This window comes from Nerophis ophidion, linkage group LG15, assembly GCF_033978795.1.
Source record: "Nerophis ophidion isolate RoL-2023_Sa linkage group LG15, RoL_Noph_v1.0, whole genome shotgun sequence".
Taxonomy (NCBI): domain Eukaryota; kingdom Metazoa; phylum Chordata; class Actinopteri; order Syngnathiformes; family Syngnathidae; genus Nerophis; species Nerophis ophidion.
In genome coordinates, this window is record NC_084625.1 from 34,838,734 (window position 1) to 34,863,058 (window position 24,325).

The 24,325-nt window shown below is 38.2% G+C and overlaps 1 protein-coding gene across 1 annotated transcript in view; it reads right to left on the reverse strand.

The window, feature by feature from the left end:
* The window catches only part of dok6 (docking protein 6), a 138,872-nt gene that overhangs the window by 50,829 nt on the left and 63,718 nt on the right, over window positions 1-24,325 (reverse strand). Inside the window, exon 2 of the mRNA XM_061922070.1 lies at window positions 1,493-1,600. Within this exon, the coding sequence (XP_061778054.1) occupies window positions 1,493-1,600 (108 nt within the window). The remainder of the gene's footprint in view (window positions 1-1,492; window positions 1,601-24,325) is intronic.

Consider the following 24,325-nt stretch of genomic DNA (forward strand, 5'->3'; position numbering starts at 1 on the left):
GTTAGCATTTAGGATAGCGAGCTGGCACCAGTAATTCCGCTGTGACCAGTGTATTAATAAAAGTGGAGTTATCACTTTTTAGATAACTTTAATTTAAAATGGTAATACTAATCGTCGGGAGTGTTGTTGCCAGCATCATTATTACAGTTTATCGTTAGATCCCTAAAATATAGTCTTGTTTGCCGGTGAAAAATCCAAACACTGTCTTTGTAGTTGTAGTTCATATTGGATACCCGCCGTGATTTACCCCTGCCTCCATGCTACTGTGATTGGATAAATTCATAACTTGTCCCACCCACCTAAAGACGAAAAAAAAATATGATTGGATGTCTTCTGTCTTTGTTTTGACTCGTTATCGTCCCTGTTTAGTCAGCTGAAAATAGGTCAGTTACAAAAACTAAGGCGGAAATTGCCAACAAAATGGGGTGGTATAGCTCGGTTGGTAGAGTGGTCGTGTCAGCAACTTGAGGGTTCCAGGTTAAATCCCCGCTTCCGCCATCCTAGTCACTGCCGTTGTGTCCTTTGGTAAGACACTTTACCCACCTGCTCCCAGTGCCACCTACACTGGTTTAAATGTGGGTTTCACTAGGTAAAAGTGCTTTGAGTCACTAGAGAAAAGTGCTATATAAATATAATTCACTTCACTTCAAAATAAACACCTAAGTTGCATTGCTAGCCACTGATGAGTAAAATATTACAAATTAAAATGCAAAAAAACACATTGTTTTCTTGTCTCTTATAAGGATTGTGAACAATAGGCACAATTACAAATAAGTCCAGTTCCCATTTAAATGATGTCTTTATTCCCTTGTATTACATACAAAATAACGTCATTAGTGCAAATTAACAAAACAAAAGCCAAAACTACTATTGGCTCTTATTTCCTGAGTTTGTAAACAATAACAAAAAAACACAAAAAAATACTTTGTGATAAAAAAAAAAAAGTATACATTTCATCACTGCACTACAGTGTGTAGTGAAGCATGTTGAGCTATTCCTTTTCCAATGATAATAGTACTTGTAAGAAACAGTTTATTGCAGTTTACTACATCGCGTTGAGGATGCCTTTGTTTGCTTGTCACGGTCAAATTTTGCGAAACACAGCTAGAATGTGTTAGAATGTTAGAATTAAAAGATCTATCGTTGGCCAAATTTATATCATTTGTGTCATATATCATGTATATCATGCAACCGTGCACTGCAATACTGTAAACTCAACTCTTTTTGCCATTTTAATCTATGAGAACAAAATAATGACAGGAGAACACATCATTTTTGGCACACCTTCCAAATAAAACTGAACTGTATTTTGGGACGATAAAGGAAATATGAATCCAATAATAATAACAATAATCAATTTGAACCCAAATATCTTAAGGCACGAGCGCCATTGGCGTTGACATCATGTATAAAGTGAGTGCTTGTACACAAGTGCCATGAAGTATCCTCACAGCCAACGAGATAAGAGATAATAATGATTCAGTGAGATTACCTTGTGAAAGCTCCTGAAGTAGGCAGCTTTCTCATCAGGATACTTCTCCAAGCGCCGCGGTCCTTTACTGGATGCTTTCTTGAACACCAGCCAACATCTTCGGAAAATCTGCCAACAAAGTTTCTGGTTAACTACAGGAAATAAAAGTCTAAAGGGTATAAATCATTTGTATCCAAAGCGTACTGAAACTGTACATTAGTTCATGCGCTGTCACTTAGAGAAATATTGCGTTGGGATAAAATCTTGTGCAAAGCTTTTGTCTGTGCACAGGGGAAGAGTCGATAAACCACAAGTGGTATACTACAGCCGACTGAACCCTTGGAAGACAGCTGGAAATGTGGGTAATGTGCATGTAATACTCTCATATTTAACGGTCTATCCTGTGTCATACATTTAAATTTGCACTTTTAAGAACAACAATACACAATAATAACAAGTATAACAGTTACGTAAATGTGAGTAAAATAGTTTGAGTTCTTGCGTGGCTTTCAATAATGTCTTCCCTTGAAAATGAATGACAGAATGTTTTGGTCATGTTTTTCTTAATAATAATATATCCATGCTAAATTAAATGGTAATGCTAATGGCAGTTTTATTTGCAAAAATATTTTGGTTGCAGGAAAATATAAATAAAAAAAAGATTTGTTTATTCTTTTAAATCTGGTATTAGGGACTATTAACATGCAAAATGTTTTTTTTACATCTCAATAAAAATGTAAGATGCTTTCATAAATAGAACACGCATGCACACACACACACACACACACACACACACACACACACACACACACACACACACACACACACACACACACACACGCACACACACACACACAGCCTTCAGATTACTGTACGTTGTATTGATGACTGGATCATAGTCTGTTTTATCCACCAGCTCAAGATGACACAAAAACTAAGTGCAGGGTTTATTTGGCTTCAAGGGCAAATGTGCAACAAAACACAAGTCACAAAACAAATGCAAAAGGTATTTTAGTACCAAAAAGAAATGTAATAACTAGGGCAGTCAACGTTAACGCATGTGAATAATAAAATAAAAAAATAGGTTATCATAAATTAATGAAGATTAATCGCACTATTTGTTTTCGACTGCACCTTACCTGAAATGTAATGCACATTGTAACACGGCCAGAGATTAGGTCACACATGAGTGCGAAGAAGAGTGATGAAAGTCAGAGCAGGTGTTCAGCGGCCAATTTCGCTTCAAAGAACACTCCGGCGGAAGTTGAGATACACCTGAGGCAATTTGTTGCTTTTGCAGCGAGAAAGTTTTTTATAATCGGCGTACAAGTTTAAAAATACCATCTAAAAGCAAACCACATAATTGTGGATGCCTCGAGCAAAATTGTTACATCAATCAATCAATCAATCAATCAAATCGACAACAAGCAGAGGATGACAAACAACTTCAACGCTGGCGGAGTACCACGCAAGTTAAATAATGCTTTTGTAAAACGGACAGCCACTGCATAGGCCGCTTAACATCGGTAAAGACCAATGTGCTGCAAGATGTCATTCATATCGCCGCGGGTGATCCGTCACACAAACTACCTTCAAGGGGCACAATTACAACCAGTATAAAAGCACTGTATTGCACAAACCAGACCAACAATTTGTAGCTACTGGCTGATGCTGAATGTATTTAGCTTACCGAATACCATTGGACCTCACAGTAAGTTATCACAACTACCTGGAATAGCACTGTACAAAAAAAGAGATCGGCACTGTCGGTTAAAAAGGTAAACAAGCAGGTTTGTTTAAGCCACTGGTTAAAGGAAGAGTAAATGCGGATGTAAATGGTGCACAATGTTGTTTTTTATGTGTGTGTTTACTACACTATCTATTGGTGTATAGCCGTACCTTGTTTGCCATATTATTGCAGACTTTCAAAATGTGCACTTAATTCTTACTATACTATCACCAAGTTTTGAGCAAATCAACAACTTGTAAAACATTTAAAAAATGTTTATATGTGACATTCTGAAAATAAAACAATGTGTAAAAATACGGGGTCTCTTAAAATTTAATTTGGATTATGCAAGCAATTAATCACAATTTCAAAAATCATTTCTTGACACCACTAATATATACATGTATATACACAAGTATAGTATGTACTTGTGATTAAAATGTTAATGTTAACACCTAGTGTTTGTCACACAAACACTAGGTGTGGTGAAATTATCCTCTGCATTTGACCAATCCCCACAGGGGAGCAGTGAGCAGCAGCAGTGGCAACGCTGGTAATTTAACCCCCAATTCCAACCCTCGATGCTGAGTGCCAAGCAGGGAGGTAACGGCTCCCATTTTTATAGTCTTTGGTATGAAGTCACGACCTACCGATCTCAGGGTGGCCACTATTACGACATCCACTAAACATTAATCATCATTAATACAAATTCCAAAGAGGAATTAATCAGATTTCTTTTTTTTTAATCAATTCATCACAGTACTGGTAATAACGCAATGCTTCGACATTTATTGACTGTCTTTACATGTGTTACAAGAAAAAAAAAAAAGGAATGTTTTATTGTTTAAGACACATGAAAATCCAACGCACTATTCTTCCAAAAAGGTATTTGTCAAACTTGGACTTGGGTTGTTTTCCCAAGGTGCGAAGGGAATGGAGTGGAAACGGCGATGGCGTGAAGGTAAAGACATCTTTATTTTAACTCTAAAACTAAAAAAAACAGGAACCAACAAAAAGCGCGCACAATGGCGGTACAAACACTGGGCTATAAAACAAAAGACTAGCACAAGGGCAATGAACTATAAACATGAAACACAAACTTGCACTGTGGCATAAATAACAAGAAAACTTACTGTGACAAGGGTATAAGAAAAGCAGCATGGATATCAAGGTGCGTAAGCAGGTGATCGAGGGCGGGAAGGAGGTGATGTGGCCAGCATGAAGAACAGAAACAGAATGGCTTAAATAATGAACATAAGTGCCAAGAGGTGTGAGACAAGAAGACAGGGGCGTGACATGAAGACAAGGTGAAAACTAATGAGTAGTCATGGTAACAAACACAAACCAGGAAGTTCAAAACAGGAACTGAGTGTCCAAAAAACAAAACCGAACATGACCAAAACAAAACATGATCCATAGGCGTGAGAGTATTGATCTTAAGAATTTTGTGTATAATGAGGAATTGCGGTTTAACCACGTCTCAATGCGACTGAGGCAAAATGGAGTCCACTACGAGACTGTTATATAAAAATAGGGATTATTACTGTAGGTGGTATTTTCCACGTAGTAGTTTAAATCAAATGCCCAGCCACTGAAGAGACACAATTCAAACACACTACTTCGTTTCCCAATGGTCAATGTGCAAAAAGTTGATACAAATGGAAGAATGCAATAGAGAGAGCAATGGAAAACAGAGTCAATTGTAGTTTTCTATGTTTGAAAATACGCTGCTTCTATGTCCTGGTGGAGACAGCTGCTATCACTCTGCCAGATGTATGATTGCCTCGGGCCATGCGGTTGTGTTAGGGAACCGTGGACGCACAATTAATTTGTTTACTCTTCTGCAGTACTTCATAAAAGGCCTGTTGAATTGAACTTTGCGCTTTAATGGTAATTGACTGGAGTAGATCCCTGGGTCCTTATCAGTCCGCCTTGATGGGCCCCCATTCTAGTTAAGTGTTGCCCAGGCCCATTTTCAACAGCAAACAAAACACTCACAAAGAGACTGCACTTTGGATCAGTTCTTGCATAGCCGATTAAATGTTTTCAAAAAGCAAGGAAACGAAAGCGCTTTAAAGTCTCAATTCCAACTGAACTTTCAGAACGTGCACAAAAAACCAAGCAGTGCAGCTTGTCACTGGAACCCAAGAAGATCCAGTCTGGAAGTGGAACAATAACACATTTGTGACTTTTAGGCAGTAAATGCAATCCTCCATGGCTGCCTCATGGGAGCTCGAGTCAGAGGAGATTTGCATGCCGCACAAAGTAATTCACCCTAGAAGTGCTGAGATTAAGTAATTATACTGGTACAAAAGGAAGCTCAAAAAGATAGCTTGTGCATAATAAGAACCAGGAGGTATGAATAGAGAGGGTTTAATCATGTCTGTTCTACAGTTGTCAATGCTTTGTCAAGGCAGACCTATTCTCAGGCTGCTGGTAGGTCTTATTCAGACACTCTTTACACTGATTGTAATTACAGAGACATGAATGAGACTCTGCTGGTTTGATGTAACTCATTTAAGGCCAGAACATTGTGGAGTGCATGCCTTGGAACTAAAAAACAATTCACCGGCTCCGAAAGACACACACAAATACTAAAAACAAAGTAATGATAAAGAGGACAGCAATGCTCAAAATAAAATGTGCCTGGTCTATAATTTGAGCTATGCTCTGCTGCTCCACATCCACCCCTCTTGTATAACCATGTGGTCAATCAGCCAAAGGACACATTGCTACCAAGCGCTCACGACTCAGGGTTGACAAAAAAGATCTCTAAGTTGTGCTACTATAAAGTAACTATCACATATTAAATGTAATCTAGAAAATACGAGGGTGTCTTAATTTTCCGCTTGACAGTATGCACATTTTTGCCAAACTCTTCTACTCCTAAACTGCTGCATACAAAAGAGTAAAAAATTGTGTTGAATGTGCTATTATTTTTCATACATGGTAGCGCTGTTGGTAAACTAAATAAGCGTTGCCCTCTTAATTCCAATTTTCTCACACAGCTCTATAAAAAAACACTTTCACGGCAGGGTTTTTAACCAAACTATGAAATATTGTACACATCTTTAGAGGACTGACAAGCACAAGTGTGTCAATTGTGAGCAAGATTGGTTGACAAACCTGGCCATTATAAACCAAAATGTATTTGCAGGAGCACTGTTTGATTGATTGAAACTTTTATTAGTAGATTGCACAGTACAGTACATAGTCCGTACAATTGACCACTAAATGGTAACACCTGAATAAGGTTTTCAACACGTTAATCAATTCATGGTAATTCACGGGTTGGACGTATTAACTAACTGTCTTTAAATCATTGCCCATTTGTCTAATGTTTAGCTGTATTATGTGTATGCTAGCATGGGTTCAAAAATATTTTGAGCACAAACCATTAATGACGTTACAAATGTAAAAACCCCATTTCCATATGAGTTGGGAAATTGTGTTAGATGTAAATATAAACGGAATACAATGATTTGCAAATCATTTTCAACCCATAGTCAATTGAATGCACTACAAAGAAAACATATTTGATGTTCAAACTCGTAACATTTTTTTTTTTGCAAATAATTAACTTAGAATTTCATGGCTGCAACACATGCCAAAGTAGTTGGGAAAGGGCATGTTCACCACTGTGTTACATAACCTTTTCTTTTAACACTCAATGTTTGGGAACTGAGAAAACTAATTGTTGAAGCTTGGAAAGAGGAATTCTTTCCCATTCTTGTTTTATGTAAAGCTTCAGTCGTTCCACAGTCCGCTGTCGTATTTTACGCTTCATAATGCGCCACACATTTTCGATGGGAGACAGGTCTGGACTGCAGGCGGGCCAGTCTAGTAACCGCACTCTTTTTTTACGAAGCCACGCTGTTGTAACACTTGTCTTGCTGAAATAAGTAAGGGCGTCCATGATAACGTTGCTTGGACGACAACATATGTTGCTCCAAAACCTGTATGGACCTTTCAGCATTAATGGTGCCTTCACAGATGTGTAAGTTACACATACGTTGGGCACTAATACACCTCCATACCATAACAGATGCTGGCTTTTGAACTTTGCGCCTATAACAATCCGAATGGTTATTTTCTTCTTTGTTCTGGAGGACACGATGTCCTCTGTTTCCAAAAAGTTTGAAATGTGGACTCGTTAGACCACAGAACACCTTTCCACTTTGCATCAGTCCATCTTAGGTGAGCACGGGCCTAGCCAAGCCGGCGGTGTTTCAGGATATTGTTGATAAATGGGTTAGGCTTTGCATAATAGAGTTTTAACTTGCACTTACAGATGTAGCGACCAACTGTAGTTACTGACAGTGGTTTTATGAAGTGTTCCTGAGCCCATGTGGCAATATCCTTTACACACTGATGTCAGTTTTTGATGCAGTACCGCCTGAGGGATCAAAAGTCCTCAATATCATCGCTTACGTGGAATGACTTCTCCAGATTCTCTGAACTTTTTGATGATTTTACAAACCGTAGATGGTAAAATCCCCAAATTCCTTGCAATAACTCGTTGAGAAATGTTCTAAAACTGTTCAAATTGGTGACCCTCACCCCATCCTTGTTTGTGAATTACTTAGCATTTCATGGAAGCTGCTTTAATACCCAATCATGGCACCTACCTGTTCCCAATTAGCCTGCACACCTGTGGGATGTTCCATATAAGTGTTTGATGAGCATTCTCAAACTTTATCAGTATTTATTGCCACCTTTCCCAACTTCTTTGTCACATGTTGCTGGCATCAAATTCTGAAGTTAATGATTTACAAAAAAAAAATGTTTATCATTTTGAAGATCAAATATGTTGTCTTTGTAGCATATTCAACTGAATATGGGTTGAAAATTATTTGCAAATCATTGTATTCCGTTTATATTTACATCTAACACAATTTTCCCAATTCATATGGAAATGGGGTTTTTAATTTTGTAATTAGTTCCTGTATATCTAGGCATGCATCACGGTAGCACTGTACAATAACGATATGTATTGTAGTACAACATAAAAATGTATATCGTACGTGTCACACCCCGCCTCGGGTGAAGGTAACGTAACCTTTGCAAACCAGACTTCAAATCAAGGATGGCAAGTCACGCAGTTGACAACAGTTTACAAACATTTATTTAAATCCCAAAAAGTGTCAAGAGGTGAACAAAACAGGAAGACAAAGCACCAACAATCTGTAACAGTAATAAAGGCAATATTAGTATCGTGTATTATATATAGTACATTTATATTGTAAATATATTTCAAAGTCGCATGCGTTAAATAAGCCTATATATAATTAATCTAAATAAGCATATTAAAAATAATTAAAATATAAATCATCCATTATAGCAAAATACATATATTCACAATCAAAAGGTCAAACATTAAATATATAAAAGTAAATAATTAAATGACAAAACAAATTTAGCAAAATAAATTAGCAATTGACAAAATTAATTTAACCGGTTACATCACAACATAATCTCATCAAAATAATCAGCTCAGTAGTTGTTTGATGTATGAAGACCGAAACTCTTGCTCAGGACAGAGAACCTCCTCTGTCAGTGACAGACAGCAGACTGCCAGAATAATTGCATTTTCCCCACTTAAATACCCCATAGCCCCGCCCACTAGCTGGGACCAATTTGACAGGGGAAATTAAGAAAACAGTTATTTTGTAAATGTTACCATAAATAACCATCACATGTCTAAAAAGTATTCACATAGTACTTTTGCATTTTTAAAGCAGTCATTTTTGTACCCAGTGTATTCAGGTTTAGACAACACAACTTTCAAATGTCCAGTGTCCCTCAGCAACACCCAGCTCCTGGCAATCATGGTTTGGCCCAAATTAGGCCTAATTAGTCAAAGCAGGTGTGCTCACTTACATAAAGCCAAACGCCCCAACCTGACTCTTTTAGCCATACATTCAGAGCAATGGTGAGTGACAGCTTACAATTTGTTTGTTGAGCATGCTTTCCGCTGACTAAAAAAAATGTACATGGTTTGAGAGGAAGTCAAAGGTCAAACAGTGACAGTGTGGGGTCAAACTGTCACATTACGATGTAATATTCTATTGATTAGTATCATAATTTTAATGTCTGAGCTGCTGCTAATATAAGTGCAGCAACACTGCTACATTGAGGTAGCATTTTACGGCGAGAAAAGTTGCCAGTTTTCTAGTAATAGAGACGGAAAACACAATGGAAGCTAAAACAACAAAACCTGAAGAGGGATTGTGTGACCGTGATGGTAGTCGTGATCCCAATATGCAAACGGCGACAGTTTGCTGGTAAATAATTTCTTATTCCAAGAGTCAAACCACAGGCGAGTGCATCTAGGAAAAACACGGCATCTTAGGAAAAGCTATGTAAATACGAAATTAAACAAAACTAGCTACTTAGTACACAAACTGAACGCTGGACGACAGCAAACGCTTACAGACATGCAGCAAGAAAAGGGTTCACAAACTCAAGCAGCAAGAGCCCAACTTAAATAGACATGATTGTTAATAGAAAACAGGTGCGTGGAGCCACTGCGAAAGTATGGTCAGGTTAACGCACACACAACACGGGAAGTACAACCAAAATAAGAGCAATAGACAGGAACTAAAACCCCAAAAGACAAGAAAACACCAACAAACCCAAAACAAGACAAGACCTGAGAAAGAGATAACACATTTGTTTGGCTTTCAGTTGGCAGACACCAACTGAACAACACTAATCTCCAAAAAAACATGCAGGTATAGGTACTTGAACACATCGATTATTTTTGATCGCTAAAACAACAAAACACAACATGAAGAACAGTGCAGAGCAGTGTTAAAATGCCACAAAGTACTAACGTTACCTCAAAACTACAAAGTGGTGAAAAGAAAAACACACCTACAGAATTGTGTAGAGATGACAGCCCATACAAAGTCAACAGGTTTTATTCAGCCATCAGATGAGTTTGCTAAGTATGAAAATGAGCTGAAATTTTGAGTGGAAAAAAAGCTGCAGTTACAAATGTTTCGAACCAAATAAATGCTTTTGATAATCTGTACATTTCATGTTGTACTTATGACTGGGGACATATTTTCTGGGAAATAATACACACTACATGTGTGATTAATGAAATGAATCCAAAATCACAAGTTTTGTTGCGGATGATGCTATAAATGTACAGAATAAACCACATGATAGTACATCAGTTGATAAAAATTAATAAATTACATAAACAAAATGCTGTAATTTGAGTAAGATGTTTTTCATTTGATCTTCTGATAGATTAAAAAAGTTTTCCAGACTCAATTCCACCTATTTGACTGATGAACATTATCACATCATTTAGAAACTATAAATAACTGCAAATGAAGATAAAATACTATTAACCGCAACATGTAAGTGTGAAAAAACCTCACTTTGATTCGTACATTTTTAGAATGTTTATTTTTGAGTTACCATAACATGATTTTACCAGTGCAGCCCACTTGGGAATATATTTTCCTCCATGTGGCCCCTGAGCTAAAGTGAGTGTGACACCTCAGGCATACACTGTCCAAAAGTTACCCTATATCGGGATATATATATATATATATATATATATATATATATATATATATATATATATATATATATTTTGTCCCTATTGCACAGCTCTACAGTACATCAAGGTGTCAAATTAGGAATGAATGTTACTTGGTAGTTAATTTTTTTGACTTGACATAGTTTTCCTTGTTTCACACTGATCATTATCTCTACTTTTACCTGGTCTTGTTTCATGTTACCCTTCTGTATGAGTGAAGCGGTGCCTTTCATTCCCTTGTGCCCTCACCAGCAGCCTCTTGTTCGAGTCGGTAAGAATTTTTGGACAGTGCTTGCTGCTAAATGTCATGTTGTCATGTTATAAGTCACATTTATGTTCTTCTGAGTTTTGCTTTTCTAATCTCCAGTGACCTTTTTACCCTACGTACTTTAGTTTTGTTTTCCCTACTCTTACTATAAGACTACACAAAATCTCCTTCGAGTCCAGTATATATATTTAGACAAATCTGAATTAATTCAGCTATAAGCAATCAAGTTCCGTTTAGTCCAGTCCTTGTTTAATTTGGGAAGAGATAAAAGAAGAGGTATTTGGCAGCTGTGCTCTGAACAAATACACATGAACTCTGAAACTTGATCTTTCCCTTTCATCTTCTTCGTTGGTCCCTGTTCCAATCTGATGAATAGGTGGGATTCTCACACAGATTGCTCAGAAATACTAGTGAAATGCAGCCAGACTATTCGAGTCCTTGGCAGACTACATTAGCAACGTGGTCCATCAGATGTGATAATAATTTCAATGAACAGCAAAAATCAAGGGTCATAATCAGCAGGTCAAAATGATCAAAAATAATGAGCTGATTTACATTCTGTACAATAGGAGGGACCCACACAAAAGTGGAATACAAATTGGATCATTAATACTTAACACTTAACACAATCTTAAAATTATTTATTAACAATTTTTTTTTTTTCCCTACACTTGACTTTAATGAGTTACTTTGGCGTATGTGTGTGTGTGTGTGTGTGTAAGTCATAAATAAGACGCCAGCCAGACTAAAAACTTGACCGATTAGTTAGATATCTATAAATAGTAGACATCTGTCTGGATGACGTGCTAGCTGAGCCCGGAAGAAGATCCCCTTATGACTATCTGTTGGCTTCCCGATGGACTGGACTCCCACATTAACTATTAATGTAACAATCAAATATTTATACTCACTCGACATCCATTGCAGCCCATCACCCCAGAAGGTGGGTCCCCACATCTGCGGTTACATATTTTCCCCTAGTTGGGGTCTTTTGAGTTTTTCCTTGTCCGAATGTGGGTTTAGATCAGGGGATGTCATGAGTTCTTGAAGCACTTTGAGACACTTGTGATTAAGGAGTATAATTCCTTTTGATTGTTTTTTTTAGAAAACAAATTCTACAACTATATATATATATATACATATATATATATATATATATATATATATATATATATATATATATATATATATATATATATATATTTCTCTTTACAGGGAAAACCCATGCATTGTTTTAATTGCAATTGCGCTTAAGTACACATTCCTGGTAAATGTAAAGTATTTTCTTTTTTTATTATGGAGGGAGTATCATAAATGGGTTCAAGCAATCAATTGAATAATGGTAAAACCAGGATGATATTGTGCTGTCATGTATTAAATGTATTAAAGGGGACCTATTATGCAAAACCAACTTTTCTTACATATTGATACCTGTTTATGTGTATTTGGAATCTGCATAAGTCCCAAAAATTTAAAATCAAACCATGGATGCATTGCAAAAATATTTTTTAAAACAATTTTGCCTTCCTTCATACTTCCTCACCATGGTCCGTTTGGAGTTCTGTTTAAGTGTGACAATTTGTACAAGTGTGACGTCAGCGGATTATAGTTATATGGTATGCATGTACCCAGACATCATTCTGTGAATCAGCCAATTTAAATGTATGTAAATCTGACTGTGCTACATCATCATGTTGCTCTGTTGTTTGATTTAACCAGTGCAAATCACTGCAAGTAAAAAAGTGCCTTACTTTTAAGTTTTAAGATTTGTGGCAATGTGCCTTCAGCTGTGGAAAAAGTTGCTTCGTATGTGTGCAATACTTAGCTCTCTTTCCACCATAGACATTCACAAAAAGATAGATTTTTAGGAAAAACCTACTTTAAATGGCGGGCTCGGTGACTACTACATTATATATGGCAATTGGGGAGACGAAAGCGGTAAGAAATAATAGGTTAGAAATGTGTAAATTATGTGTTACCAATGAAAGCTGGAGTTTTTGTGTAGCTAGCTAAGCCTTCTACTGTAAGACAATAGCATCACTGTCTACCGGCAAAATAAAAAGTTTTTCCGAAATAAATATTTTTAATTGGGTCAAAGCCTACTGTGTTTGTAAATGGACCAGTTAGTGTAATAATCTGTTATTATGTTTGCTATGTTGCTCGTAGCATGGTTTACTGCAGTCAGCTTGAGCCTTCATTGTTTACAAGTGCTCAAATCAGCAGCAGTGCAATAATTAACATAATAAACATTAAAAAAAAAAACATTTTACTGTCAATATACACATGGATATGTCTAGGTAATTCATTATTCTCATCCGCCTGCATAGTCTCTTTATTGGGCCGACAATAAAACATGGTGATACCGTAGATCTCGCTAGACTATCTGGGATGATGTGTTGTAGTGACAGTCACTCTAAACCGATGGCTGGTGCCTGTCATCAATGTCCAAAGTGCACAATAAAAAGCAAGAAAGCTACATAACTACAAAACATTTCTGCGGGGCGGGGGTGAATGCTGACTAAGTGTGAGGGAGCTTGGTAAGGAGGTTTTTATTTGCTTTGAAAAACTCTGCATCTCAAAACTGCTTGTTCTCAAAGGGAGTAAAAATATGGCTTAGTAATGGGTCTGTAAAACCAAATTAATGCAAATTGTTCACAAGGAACCTTTATCATATGTTATGTAGACCAAATGAAGTGTTTTAAAATAGGGGAAAAAACATACTATGACCCTTTTCACCTAATTGAAACTAAAATAAAACTATCCCTGTTTTATCTCAACACTAGGTGAAACACTGTTAAGTCCAGTCAGTAGAAACAAGTATTGATTGAACATTTAACTTGCACCACTACAAACACAAATTAAAACTTTGCACTGTAAATACATATAAGGAGTCATCAAGCAGAACTTAAATGCCTACTGAAACCCACTACTACCAACCACGCAGTTTGATAGTTTATATATCAACGATGAAATCTTAACATTGCAACACATGCCAATATGGCCGGTTTAGTTTACTAAATTGCAATTATAAGTTTCGCGCGGAAGTATCATGCTAAAACGTTGCGGTATTTTGACGCGTGCGAATGACGTCACGCCTTGTAGAGGACATTTTTGTCCAGCACCGTTTACAGCTATAAGTTGTCTCTTTTCATCGCATAATTCCACAGTATTATGGACTTCTGTGTTGCTGAATCTTTTGCAATCTGTTCAATTAATAATGGACACATCAAAGAAGAAAGATGTAGGTGGGAAGCGATGTATTGCGGCCGCCTTTAGCAACACAAACACAGCCGGTGTTTCCTTGTTTACATTCCCGAAAGATGACGGTGAAGCTTTACTGTGGAACAGAGTGGTCAAGCGAACATGGTTCCCTACCACATGTCAACCGGCAGGTTTCGGTGAGAAAATGGTGGTAATAAGTGGGCTCTTACCGTAGACATGAGCGGAGAGCTTGCGTCGTTCCACCTGCACCTGTCGAAGCAGCTGCGGATTACCTTGCCTCCTCCCACCGGCCGCCCCCGACCGTCGGATGCTTCCAACGTGGAGGAAGCATCGGCTGCCTTCGCCTCGTCGAGAAATGTGGCTTCCCTTGGAGAAACTGGCGGTCACACCCCTCCGATCTTTATGTTGTACAGGTACGACCATATAATCTCACTAAAACACTAGTAACACAATAAGCAGACAAGGGATTTTCCAGAATTATCCTAGTAAATATGTCTAATAACATCTGAATCGCTCTGCCGTCTATTTTTTTTCTAGTCCTTCACTCTCACTTTCCTCATCCACGAATCTTTCATCCTCGCTCAAATGATGGGGAAATCGTCGCTTTCTCGGTCCGACTCGCTCTCGCTGCTGGTGGCCATGATTGTAAACAATGTGCGGATGTGAGGAGCTCCACAACCCGTGACGTCATACGCACATCGTCTGCTACTTCCGGTACAGGCAAGGCTTTTTTATTAGCGACCAAAAGTTGCGAACTTTTTCGTCGATGTTCTCTACTACATCCTTTCAGCAAAAATATGGAAATATTGCAAAATGATCAAGTATGACACATAGAATGGACCTGCTATCCCTGTTTGAATAAGAAAATCTCATTTCAGTAAGCCTTTAATGACAACTGTAGATTGAGTTTTTTCAAAAAAACATGAGCACAAATTGCATGCCAGCATATAAAATGGAAAACAGGGAAAGTAACCAGATGCAGTGAACATTTCAAGGACAATCTTTTCACTTCTAGGGAAGGGTATGTCTGGGTCAAGGAACACACTTCAGGAGGAATTTGGCAAAGGAGGAGGAGTTTATGAAAACCAGGACACCCTGACCAACAAAGTATGCCAGGAAAAGGCTGACTGGAGCTTGAACTTGACTGTAGATAGAGGTACAAGGACCTTCAACAGTTTCAGAATGAACAACAGTCAGCAGATATTGATAAGATGTTCTCATATGATCATACTCTTAGTGGGAAACTGCAAATTTTTTGGGAATTTTGCCTATTGTTCACAATCATTTTGAAAGACATGACGATGGATGGATTTTTTTTTTAATGCATTCTAAATATTAAATACATTTGATCAAAAGTCCGCTTACAATGGAGCCTATTGGAGCCGTGCAATTCTGCCTATAGAGGCCCTAAAAACATCCAAAGGCCTCCATTAGGGTTTTATGTACACAATGTAAGCATTAATTTCAAAAACATATCATGTTTCCTTTTTCTTCTTCACCACTGATTTTTGCTCGCTGCAGACTTAATCAGAGCCAACAAACATAATAATACATCACTTACGGTGCCAACTGCTGGGATGTTCATATATTCCCATTTAGGTGAAGAATGTGTCATAATCCTCGTGAAGAAACAGGGTGGGCAACAAGCGCTTTCAGTGTCGTTCTCACCAGATCTGGGTCCTAAATTGGCTGTCAAAGTGTCGTAACTTGTCGGATGTCTCATGTCCAGGTGAGATGCATGATATATAGGGGTGTAACGGTACACAAACATTTCGTTTCGGTACGTACCTCGGTTTAGAGGTCACGGTTCGGTTCATTTTCGGTACAGTAAGAAAACAACAAAATATAATTTTTTTTGTTATTTATTTACCAAATTTATGAACAATAGTATAACATACATATACACACAGGGTCAATTGCCAGGGTTAATGTGGTCAATATATATAAAATAAAAACTAAACAAGATAAGACTCAGAATGGTGTCTTAACAAAACCTTTCTGCGTATAAAGTGCTTTTTTTGATTGATTGATTGAGACTTTTATTAGTAGATTGCACAGTACAGTACATATTCTGTACAATTGACCACTGAGTTTTTCAACTTGTTTAAGTTCATCGACACCGTCCACCATTTTTTATGGACATGTTCCATAAATATTGATGTTAAAGATTTATTTTTTTGTGAAGAAATGTTTGGAATTAAGTTGATGAATCCAGATGGATCTCTAATACGATCTCCAAAGAGGGCACTTTAAGTTGATGATTACTTCTATGTGTAGAAATCTTTATTTATAATTGAATCACTTGTTTATTTTTCAACAAGTTTTTAGTTATTTGTATATCTTTCTTTCCAAATATTTCAAGAAAGACCAATACAAATGAGCAATATTTTGCACTGTTGTACAATTGAATAAATCAGAAACTGATGACATAGTGCTGTATTTTACTTCTTTATCTCTTTTTTTCAACCAAAAATGCTATGCTCTGATTAGGGGGTACTTGAATTAAAAAAATGTTCACAGGGGGTACATCACTGAAAAACGGTTGAGAACCACTGTGTTTTGAGAGTAGCGTATTTGTGTGTGGCCCTTTAATATGTGACAGCATGTGAGGTGAGTGTGTGGGCGAGCGAGGTGAGGGAGCGGCCGAGTGCGGGAGTGGCTGGTGTTTTGTTGGCTTGGCTGTGTGCAAGACCTCAATAAAGCCACGATTTGCAACTAATTGCCAGACTCTTCATTTATCCTGGAGTCCGGAGCTGTGGAGACCCACTGCCGGGTAGAGTGAATGGTTTTGCCCCCGAGAATACATAAGCCCTGGAGGAGTGTCTTGGAGCCGGAAGCAGGAAAGGTGCAACACATGTTTGACGTGTTGTCAGAAGATGCTGCTGAACCATCTCGGCAAACCTCCGTCCTCCATTGTTGTATTGCGCAGCCAAAGTGTTCCCAAATGGGAGATCTTAACGAGGCAGGAGGGTCTTCCAGCTCTGGCTTATACATGTTGTCCTAGCCTGGTCGCTGGTAGCATGTGTACTCGTTCGGTACACAAAACCTCCTTACCGAAACGGTTCAATACAAATACACGTACCGTTACACCCATAATGGTTTATGATCTAAAATAAACTTACGGGGAGCAGGGAAGCAAGGTAACAGCAGACCAATCGTTGATGGAACATAGGGAGACACGGAAGTCATTACGTCGCTGCTATAAATAGTTTGTCTGTGTTAGAGCTTATAATTAATTAATAATTGTAATTACGGACCACAGCTAAGAAACATATATTTTCAGGCGGCCCTATTTGGGGCGCTTGTGGCCCAACAATGGGCCCTACGGTTAAAAAACACTGCTATAGACCAGTGGATTAGTCCCTCTTATTTTCATGTGTTTTTTTTGCCTTTTGGTACAGGACCCTTTGGGACTGTGTGACAAGGGGTTGCACTTTCATGACTTCTGCTGTGCTTTTTTGTGAAATTCTGGATCTGCCTCCCGGGAGCCTTTTGGCTATGGAGACCAGCTGCTGGGTCTCTGCCACACCAGAGTCAGTTTTGAGAGACTGGAGGAGATGCAGATGAAGAGACAGTGTTGCAGAGCTAGCACAGACAAGCTTCATAGTGTCTTGGCTGAATGAGCAGGTATCGGACACCTCAGTTTTCTTGCACGTATCCTCGCTCATCCATGCGGACTGGACACTGGCCGAGAGTTGGTGGGCGGCCGAGGATGGAGTCGGCTCTCTTGCTTTGTTGGGTCTGCTCCTGTCTCTGGCCATGCTTCCCCCATCCCAGCAGATGATGGTGCAGAACACAGTAGAGGCCACCACAGTGTATATGTTTAGTTTTTTTGTTTTACTTTTGTGGCTGTTTGTAGAAATGGGTGGTTGCATGAGCTCTGCTCTTTTAATGTCCTTTGTGTTTTTTGATGTTTCCCTCTTACACATGTTTATGTGTGCTAAGGCTTTGAGGTTTTTCTTTTCTTGGCCTCTGTCCGGATCCCCTCTCCAGGGGCCCAGGCTTAGACTGATTTTTTTTTTTTCTCACTCCCAAGCGTTTACCTGTTTGTCACTTTTTTTGTAAGGGGCACCGGAAATTGGCAGATCCTGTTCTGTCTCCCTGTAATGTTTGTCTGCTCTTGAATTGAATTGTGCTGAAAATATTAATTTCCCCTCAGGGAGTATTAAAGTATTTCTGATTCTGATTTTGATAATAACAATATCACTAATACTTGGTTTAAATTCAAGACATGTAATGTAAATTGAGTATTGTTGCTGCTTTTTGAACGTTTGTTGGATTTTATGAGAGGAATAGTGGGGCTGCCAACTTTTTAAGTTTATTTAATATCTAGATTGCATTAAAAAAAAAGTATATCCGCCATCCTGTCTTTCATATTGTGTTATGATCCGCTTCCCGGATCATATTAAGTTTAGATTTTTGAGTTTGTTTGTGCACTTCGTATTGGTTTCACCTGCCGCTTGTTCCGGACGTACACCTTAATTTGTGATTACTGTCTTTATTTAAGCCGGCCTTCTCCGTTCCTTCTGTCTGGCTTCGTAGTTTGTTTTCACGCAACAAGTAACAACTTCTGTGTTCCTGCTCGCTACTTGCTAGATTCCACGCTAGGCTCTTTGGTTTATGCTAGTTTCCATGCTAAGTTATTTTCTTTTATCTTCTGTGCTTTGTCATAGTCTGATTTAATTTTAAATAAATCATTTGTTCTTACCTTCCCGCTGTGTCCGAGGCTTGTCAGCATTCCTGGGAGAACGAATCCGCATCACTATGTGACCAAGTCGTTACATATTGATTGTAAACGATATGAAAAATTCCCAAAAAAGTGCAGTTCTCCTATAAATAAGTCAGCATTTCTTTGCTATTTAAATTGGGGAAAGATTGGGCATGGGTATTAGTTGACATATCTCTGATTGGTAAAAAATTCAGTGATCAATTATCAGATTATTTCTTATCCATATCAAGATTGTGAGAATGCAATCCAGATAATTTGTCATAGTGGAAGTACAAACCCCGTTTCCACATGAGTTGGGAAATTGTGTTAGATGTAAATATAAACGGAATACAATGATTAGCAAATCATTTTCAACTCATATTCAGTTGAATATGCTACAAATACAACATATTTGATGTTCAAACTGATAAACACTTTTTATTTTGCAAATAATCATTAACTTTAGAATTTGATGCCAGCAACACATGACAAAGAAGTTGGGAAAGGTGGCAATAAATACTGATAAAGTTGAGGAATACTCATCAAACACTTATTTGGAACATTCCACAGGTATGCAGGCTAATTGAGAACAGGTGGGTGCCATGATTGGGTATAAAAACAGCTTCCCAGAAAATGCTCAGTCTTTCACAAGAAAGGATGGGGCGAGGTACACCCCTTTGTCCACAACTGCGTGAGCAAATAGTCAAACAGTTTAAGAACAACGTTTCTCAAAGTGCAATTGCAAGACAATTAGGGATTTCAACATCTACGGTCCATAATATCATCAAAAGGTTCAGAGAATCTGGAAAAATCACTCCACGTAAGCGGCATGGCCTGAAACAAACATCGAATGACCGTGACCTTTTATCCCTCAGACGGCACTGTATCAAAAATCTCAAAAGGATATCACCACATGGGCTCAGGAACACTTCAGAAAACCACTGTCACTAAATACAGTTTGTCGCTACATCTGTAAGTGCAAGTTAAAGCTATACTATGCAAAACGAAAGCCATTTATCAACAACATCCGGAAACGCCACTGGCTTCTCTGGGCCCGAGATCATCTAAGATGGACTGATGCAAAGTGGAAAAGTGTTCTGTGGTCTGACGAGTCCACATTTCAAATTGTTTTTGGAAATATTCGACATTGTGTCATCCAGTCTGTTATCTACACAACGTTAAAAAGCCAGCATTGGTGATGGTATGGGGGTGCATTAGTGCCCAAGGCATGGGTAACTTACACATCTGTGAAGGCACCATTAATGCTGAAAGGTACATACAGGTTTTGGAACAACATATGCTGCCATCTAAGCGCCGTCTTTTTCATGGACGCCCCTGCTTATTTCAGCAAGACAATGCTGAAATAAGCCACGCCACTATGCCATGCCGCCCCTATTGGGCGGCATGGCATAGTGGGTAGAGCGGCCGGGCCAGAAGCCTGAGGGTTGCAGGTTCGCTCCCTGCCTATTGACATCCAAGTTGCTGTTGTTGTGTCCTTGGGCAGGACACTTCACACTGGTGAATGAATGAATGATAGGTGGTGGTCGGAGGGGCCGTAGGCGCAAACTGGCAGCCACGCTTCCGTCAGTCTATCCCAGGGCAGCTGTGGCTACAGATGTAACTTACCATTACCAGGTGTGAATGAATGATGGGTTCCCACTAATCTGTGAGTGTTTGAGTATCTAATAATAGAAAAGCTCGATATAAATCTAATCCATTATTATTATTATTATCAAGCCACATTCAGCACATGTTACAACAGCGTGGCTTCGTAAAAAAAGAGTGCGGGTACTTTCCTTCCCATGGAAAATGTGTGGCGCATTATGAAGCGTAAAATAAGACAGCGGAGACCCCGGACTGTTGAACGACTGAAGCTCTACATAAAACAAGAATGGGAAAGAATTCCACTTTCAAAGCTTCAACAATTAGTTTCCTCAGTTCCCAAACGTTTGAGTGTTTTTAAAAGAAAAGGTGATGTAACACAGTGGTGAACATGCCCTTTCCCAACTACTTTGGCACATGTTGCAGGCATGAAACTCTAAGTTAATTATTATTTGCAAAAAAAATAAAAATAAAGTTTATGAGTTTGAACATCAAATATATTGTCTTAGTAGTGCATTCAATTGAATATGGGTTGAAAAGGATTTGCAAATCATTGTATTCAGTTTATATTTACATCTAACACAATATCCCAACTCATATGGAAACGGGGTTTGTAGATGTAGTGGATGTATGTCTAAGTTTCATGTTGGCAAACGAGCTGAGCTAAATGAACAGCGCTTCAGCTAGTTGTATTTAAATAGTGCACTGCAGTTGTTTGTAATACTAGATTTAACTTAAACTGTAAACTTTGATCAACAATGTGCTTTAAACATAACCTAACTGGAAAGAGAAAAAATAATTATCCTAAAAAGACCAAGATTCTGCCTCTCTCATATATTAGGGTTGTTTTGCATTTAAAAACAAGACTGTAAATAGCACCAATCAATCATTGAAAGCTCGATTAGTCCTCATTCACAGTCTGTTGTATTATCAGCATCTACCATGTGGAAGTGGGCGTGGTTACTTTTATTATGACGCTATATTTGAGGCTTTTTAGGTGGTGTCAAAACACAAAATATCCTTCACTTAAGAGGCCATTAACAAAAGTTGTGCAATTATTGATAAACTGTCTTCCTTCTCAATAAATGATGGGCTGTATTCTTCCCAAAAAGACAAATAACTCATCATTTGGACAAACTGAGGAGCTGTCTAAAGAGATGACAATGATTTCCAATGACAGCCCTCGTCAAGTGAGTGACTAATCACACAGGAGAATAAAAATAGCAGTCTATCGGACTATTCTCCAGTGTCTGAGTGAATATTGAAACGCAATCACATTACCTTGGAGGAGGCACATGCGCCTACTCCTCTTTGGACGTTTCAAAGAACATATGACTAATGTGGGAAGGGTTTGTAACCTACCGATGATTCATGTGCCCTACAAAGTAGGATTTAAAGATGATTGCTGCAGTACTTACTGACAATACCTTGCACAAAAGCACTTCAATCAAGACACTGTTTAACTCTTAAGCTGATGGTAATATCATTAGCATGTAGACAAAAGTACACTGAAAAACCCAAAATGTATTTACATATTGTATATATTTATAAAGGGCCACGCGACATGTATTATATTAATTTATCGTTTTATTAACAACGATAGACCTTTTTAATACGGTTGTGATCCTGCATATTGATGGAACATTCTAGATGTGTCCTGCAAATTTGTCCTAAAAACGAACATGTCCTCAACGCACTGCAGCATTCTTGCCAGCGGCTAACATCCCTTCACAGTGCAAAGTCACTTCTAAGTTAGCAATCATTGCCTCCATTTTGGCAAATAAACTCCATTTCTTACAACAATAATACCTGAAGGACGGATGACTAAATATGCTACACTTCACACGGTAGGAGGATATGCTAACAGAAGTTGGGCTGATCATTGCAAATATCGACAGTAACAGTTCCAATGATAGTTTCAGTGTATACTTAATACTGTGTTCAATGCTCGCTGTACATATCCTACAAAGTCAGATCTACACTGTTTCAATGTCCATTTCTCAGATAATGCAATTGTTGATGACTGAAGTGCGAATATCAACCACATCCCACCCCCCGGATTGTAAATAACGCAATGTGTATACTCTGATGATGAACTTGTGTGATGACTGTATTATGCTGATAGTATATATTTGTACCAGGAAGTGATTAACGTGGACCCCGACTTAAACAAGTTGAAAAACTTATTGGGGTGTTACTACTTAGTGGTCAATCGTACGGAATATGTACTCTCCTGTACAATCTACTAATAAAAGTTTCAATGAGTCAATACTGCAGTGGTTAGATTGCTATTTTTTTATCATCAAGAAAAAACATATTTTGTCTTTGTGTTATTGTTTACAAACTCAAAGTCCCTGGACACAGGAGGACTTCAAGAAAAAAAAAATTATGGAATGAATCCACTAGCACACAAACATCCTGCGTTTTTGTCTAATTACAATTGTGATAAAAAAAATGTAATCTTTCAATGATCTTGAAATTTTGAAGTATCTTTTTCAGCATTGGTATGACTGATACTGCCCCTGTAACTAATTAGTCCTGGGTCAATTCCTACATTTGTAGTACTGCTCAATACTATAATGAACTAACAAGCCAAACAACAGAAGAATATGTATTTTACATTGTGTTAAAGCAAAAAATAAGCAGCTACGAAGAGTAAATTAACAAGTAGATTAATAATAGTTTTGACAGAATAATATAACTGGACATGAGTCAATATCTTACGGCATTCATCAAAGTAGGAGCCTTTTAACCCGTTTTAAAAATGGTTCTGGTATGATTTACAGACTAAATAATATATCATGATACACCATATAGAATGCTGCTCCTGATATGTACTGAACAGTTTTAATCACTCCCTGGAGTGCCTTCCTGTCCTTAGCAGTGCAGTTTCCATACCAGGCCGTGAGTGAGCTGGTAAGGACACTCTCAACCGTACTTCTATAGAAGTTGCTGAGGATTTTGGGTGGCATGCCAAATTTTCTCAGAGGCTTCATATAGCAAAAATGGCGGGTCACGGCAAGAAATAATTATATATGTGGACTGACAGAAGTAGAGCTGCTTTTAAGCATTGTTTTGGAGTTTAAAGTTAACAAAACTCAACAAAGTGTTGACTGGGAAACTTGCCAATCCAAGTATAGTGATATTCTTACCCTATTTTTGGAGTGGTACGGACTTAGAGGGACATCTGAGGAATTTACACATCGGAAAGAGAACATCACAAAAACAACTATCGACACTTAACTGAAAGCGATTCGTGGAAAGTACAGACAAGCAGTCGACGCAGGCGGAAGAAGTGGTTACGGTAGAGTTGTTTTGTTGTACTTCCAACCATGCCAGCAGATCTAGGACGATTCTCCATCAACTACATCCATTCAATTTGGAATCGAAACATCAGATATTGACACAAGCTCTCACAGGAGTTGGGATTCTCCATTAACCCTTGACAGCCAGGTCACAGACAAAGATATGCCCAATGATGTACAAGAGCAGCAACATTCCAATGGGAACAATGCACAATCTTCTGTGGTGAAAGAGAGAAGAGCTCTACTTCAGCTATGTGGGCGCTAACTTCATTGCTAGGAAGTAATTGTCATGATCTGCTGCCCGGATCATATTATGTTTAGATTTTTGAGTTTGTTTGTGCACTTCTCAGTTTGTTTCCATGGTTGCTTATTGTTTTCACCTGCTGCTTGCTCCTGATGCACACCTGTGTTTTTGGATTGCTGTCTTTATTTAAGCCTGCCTTCTCCGTTCATTCAGCCTTG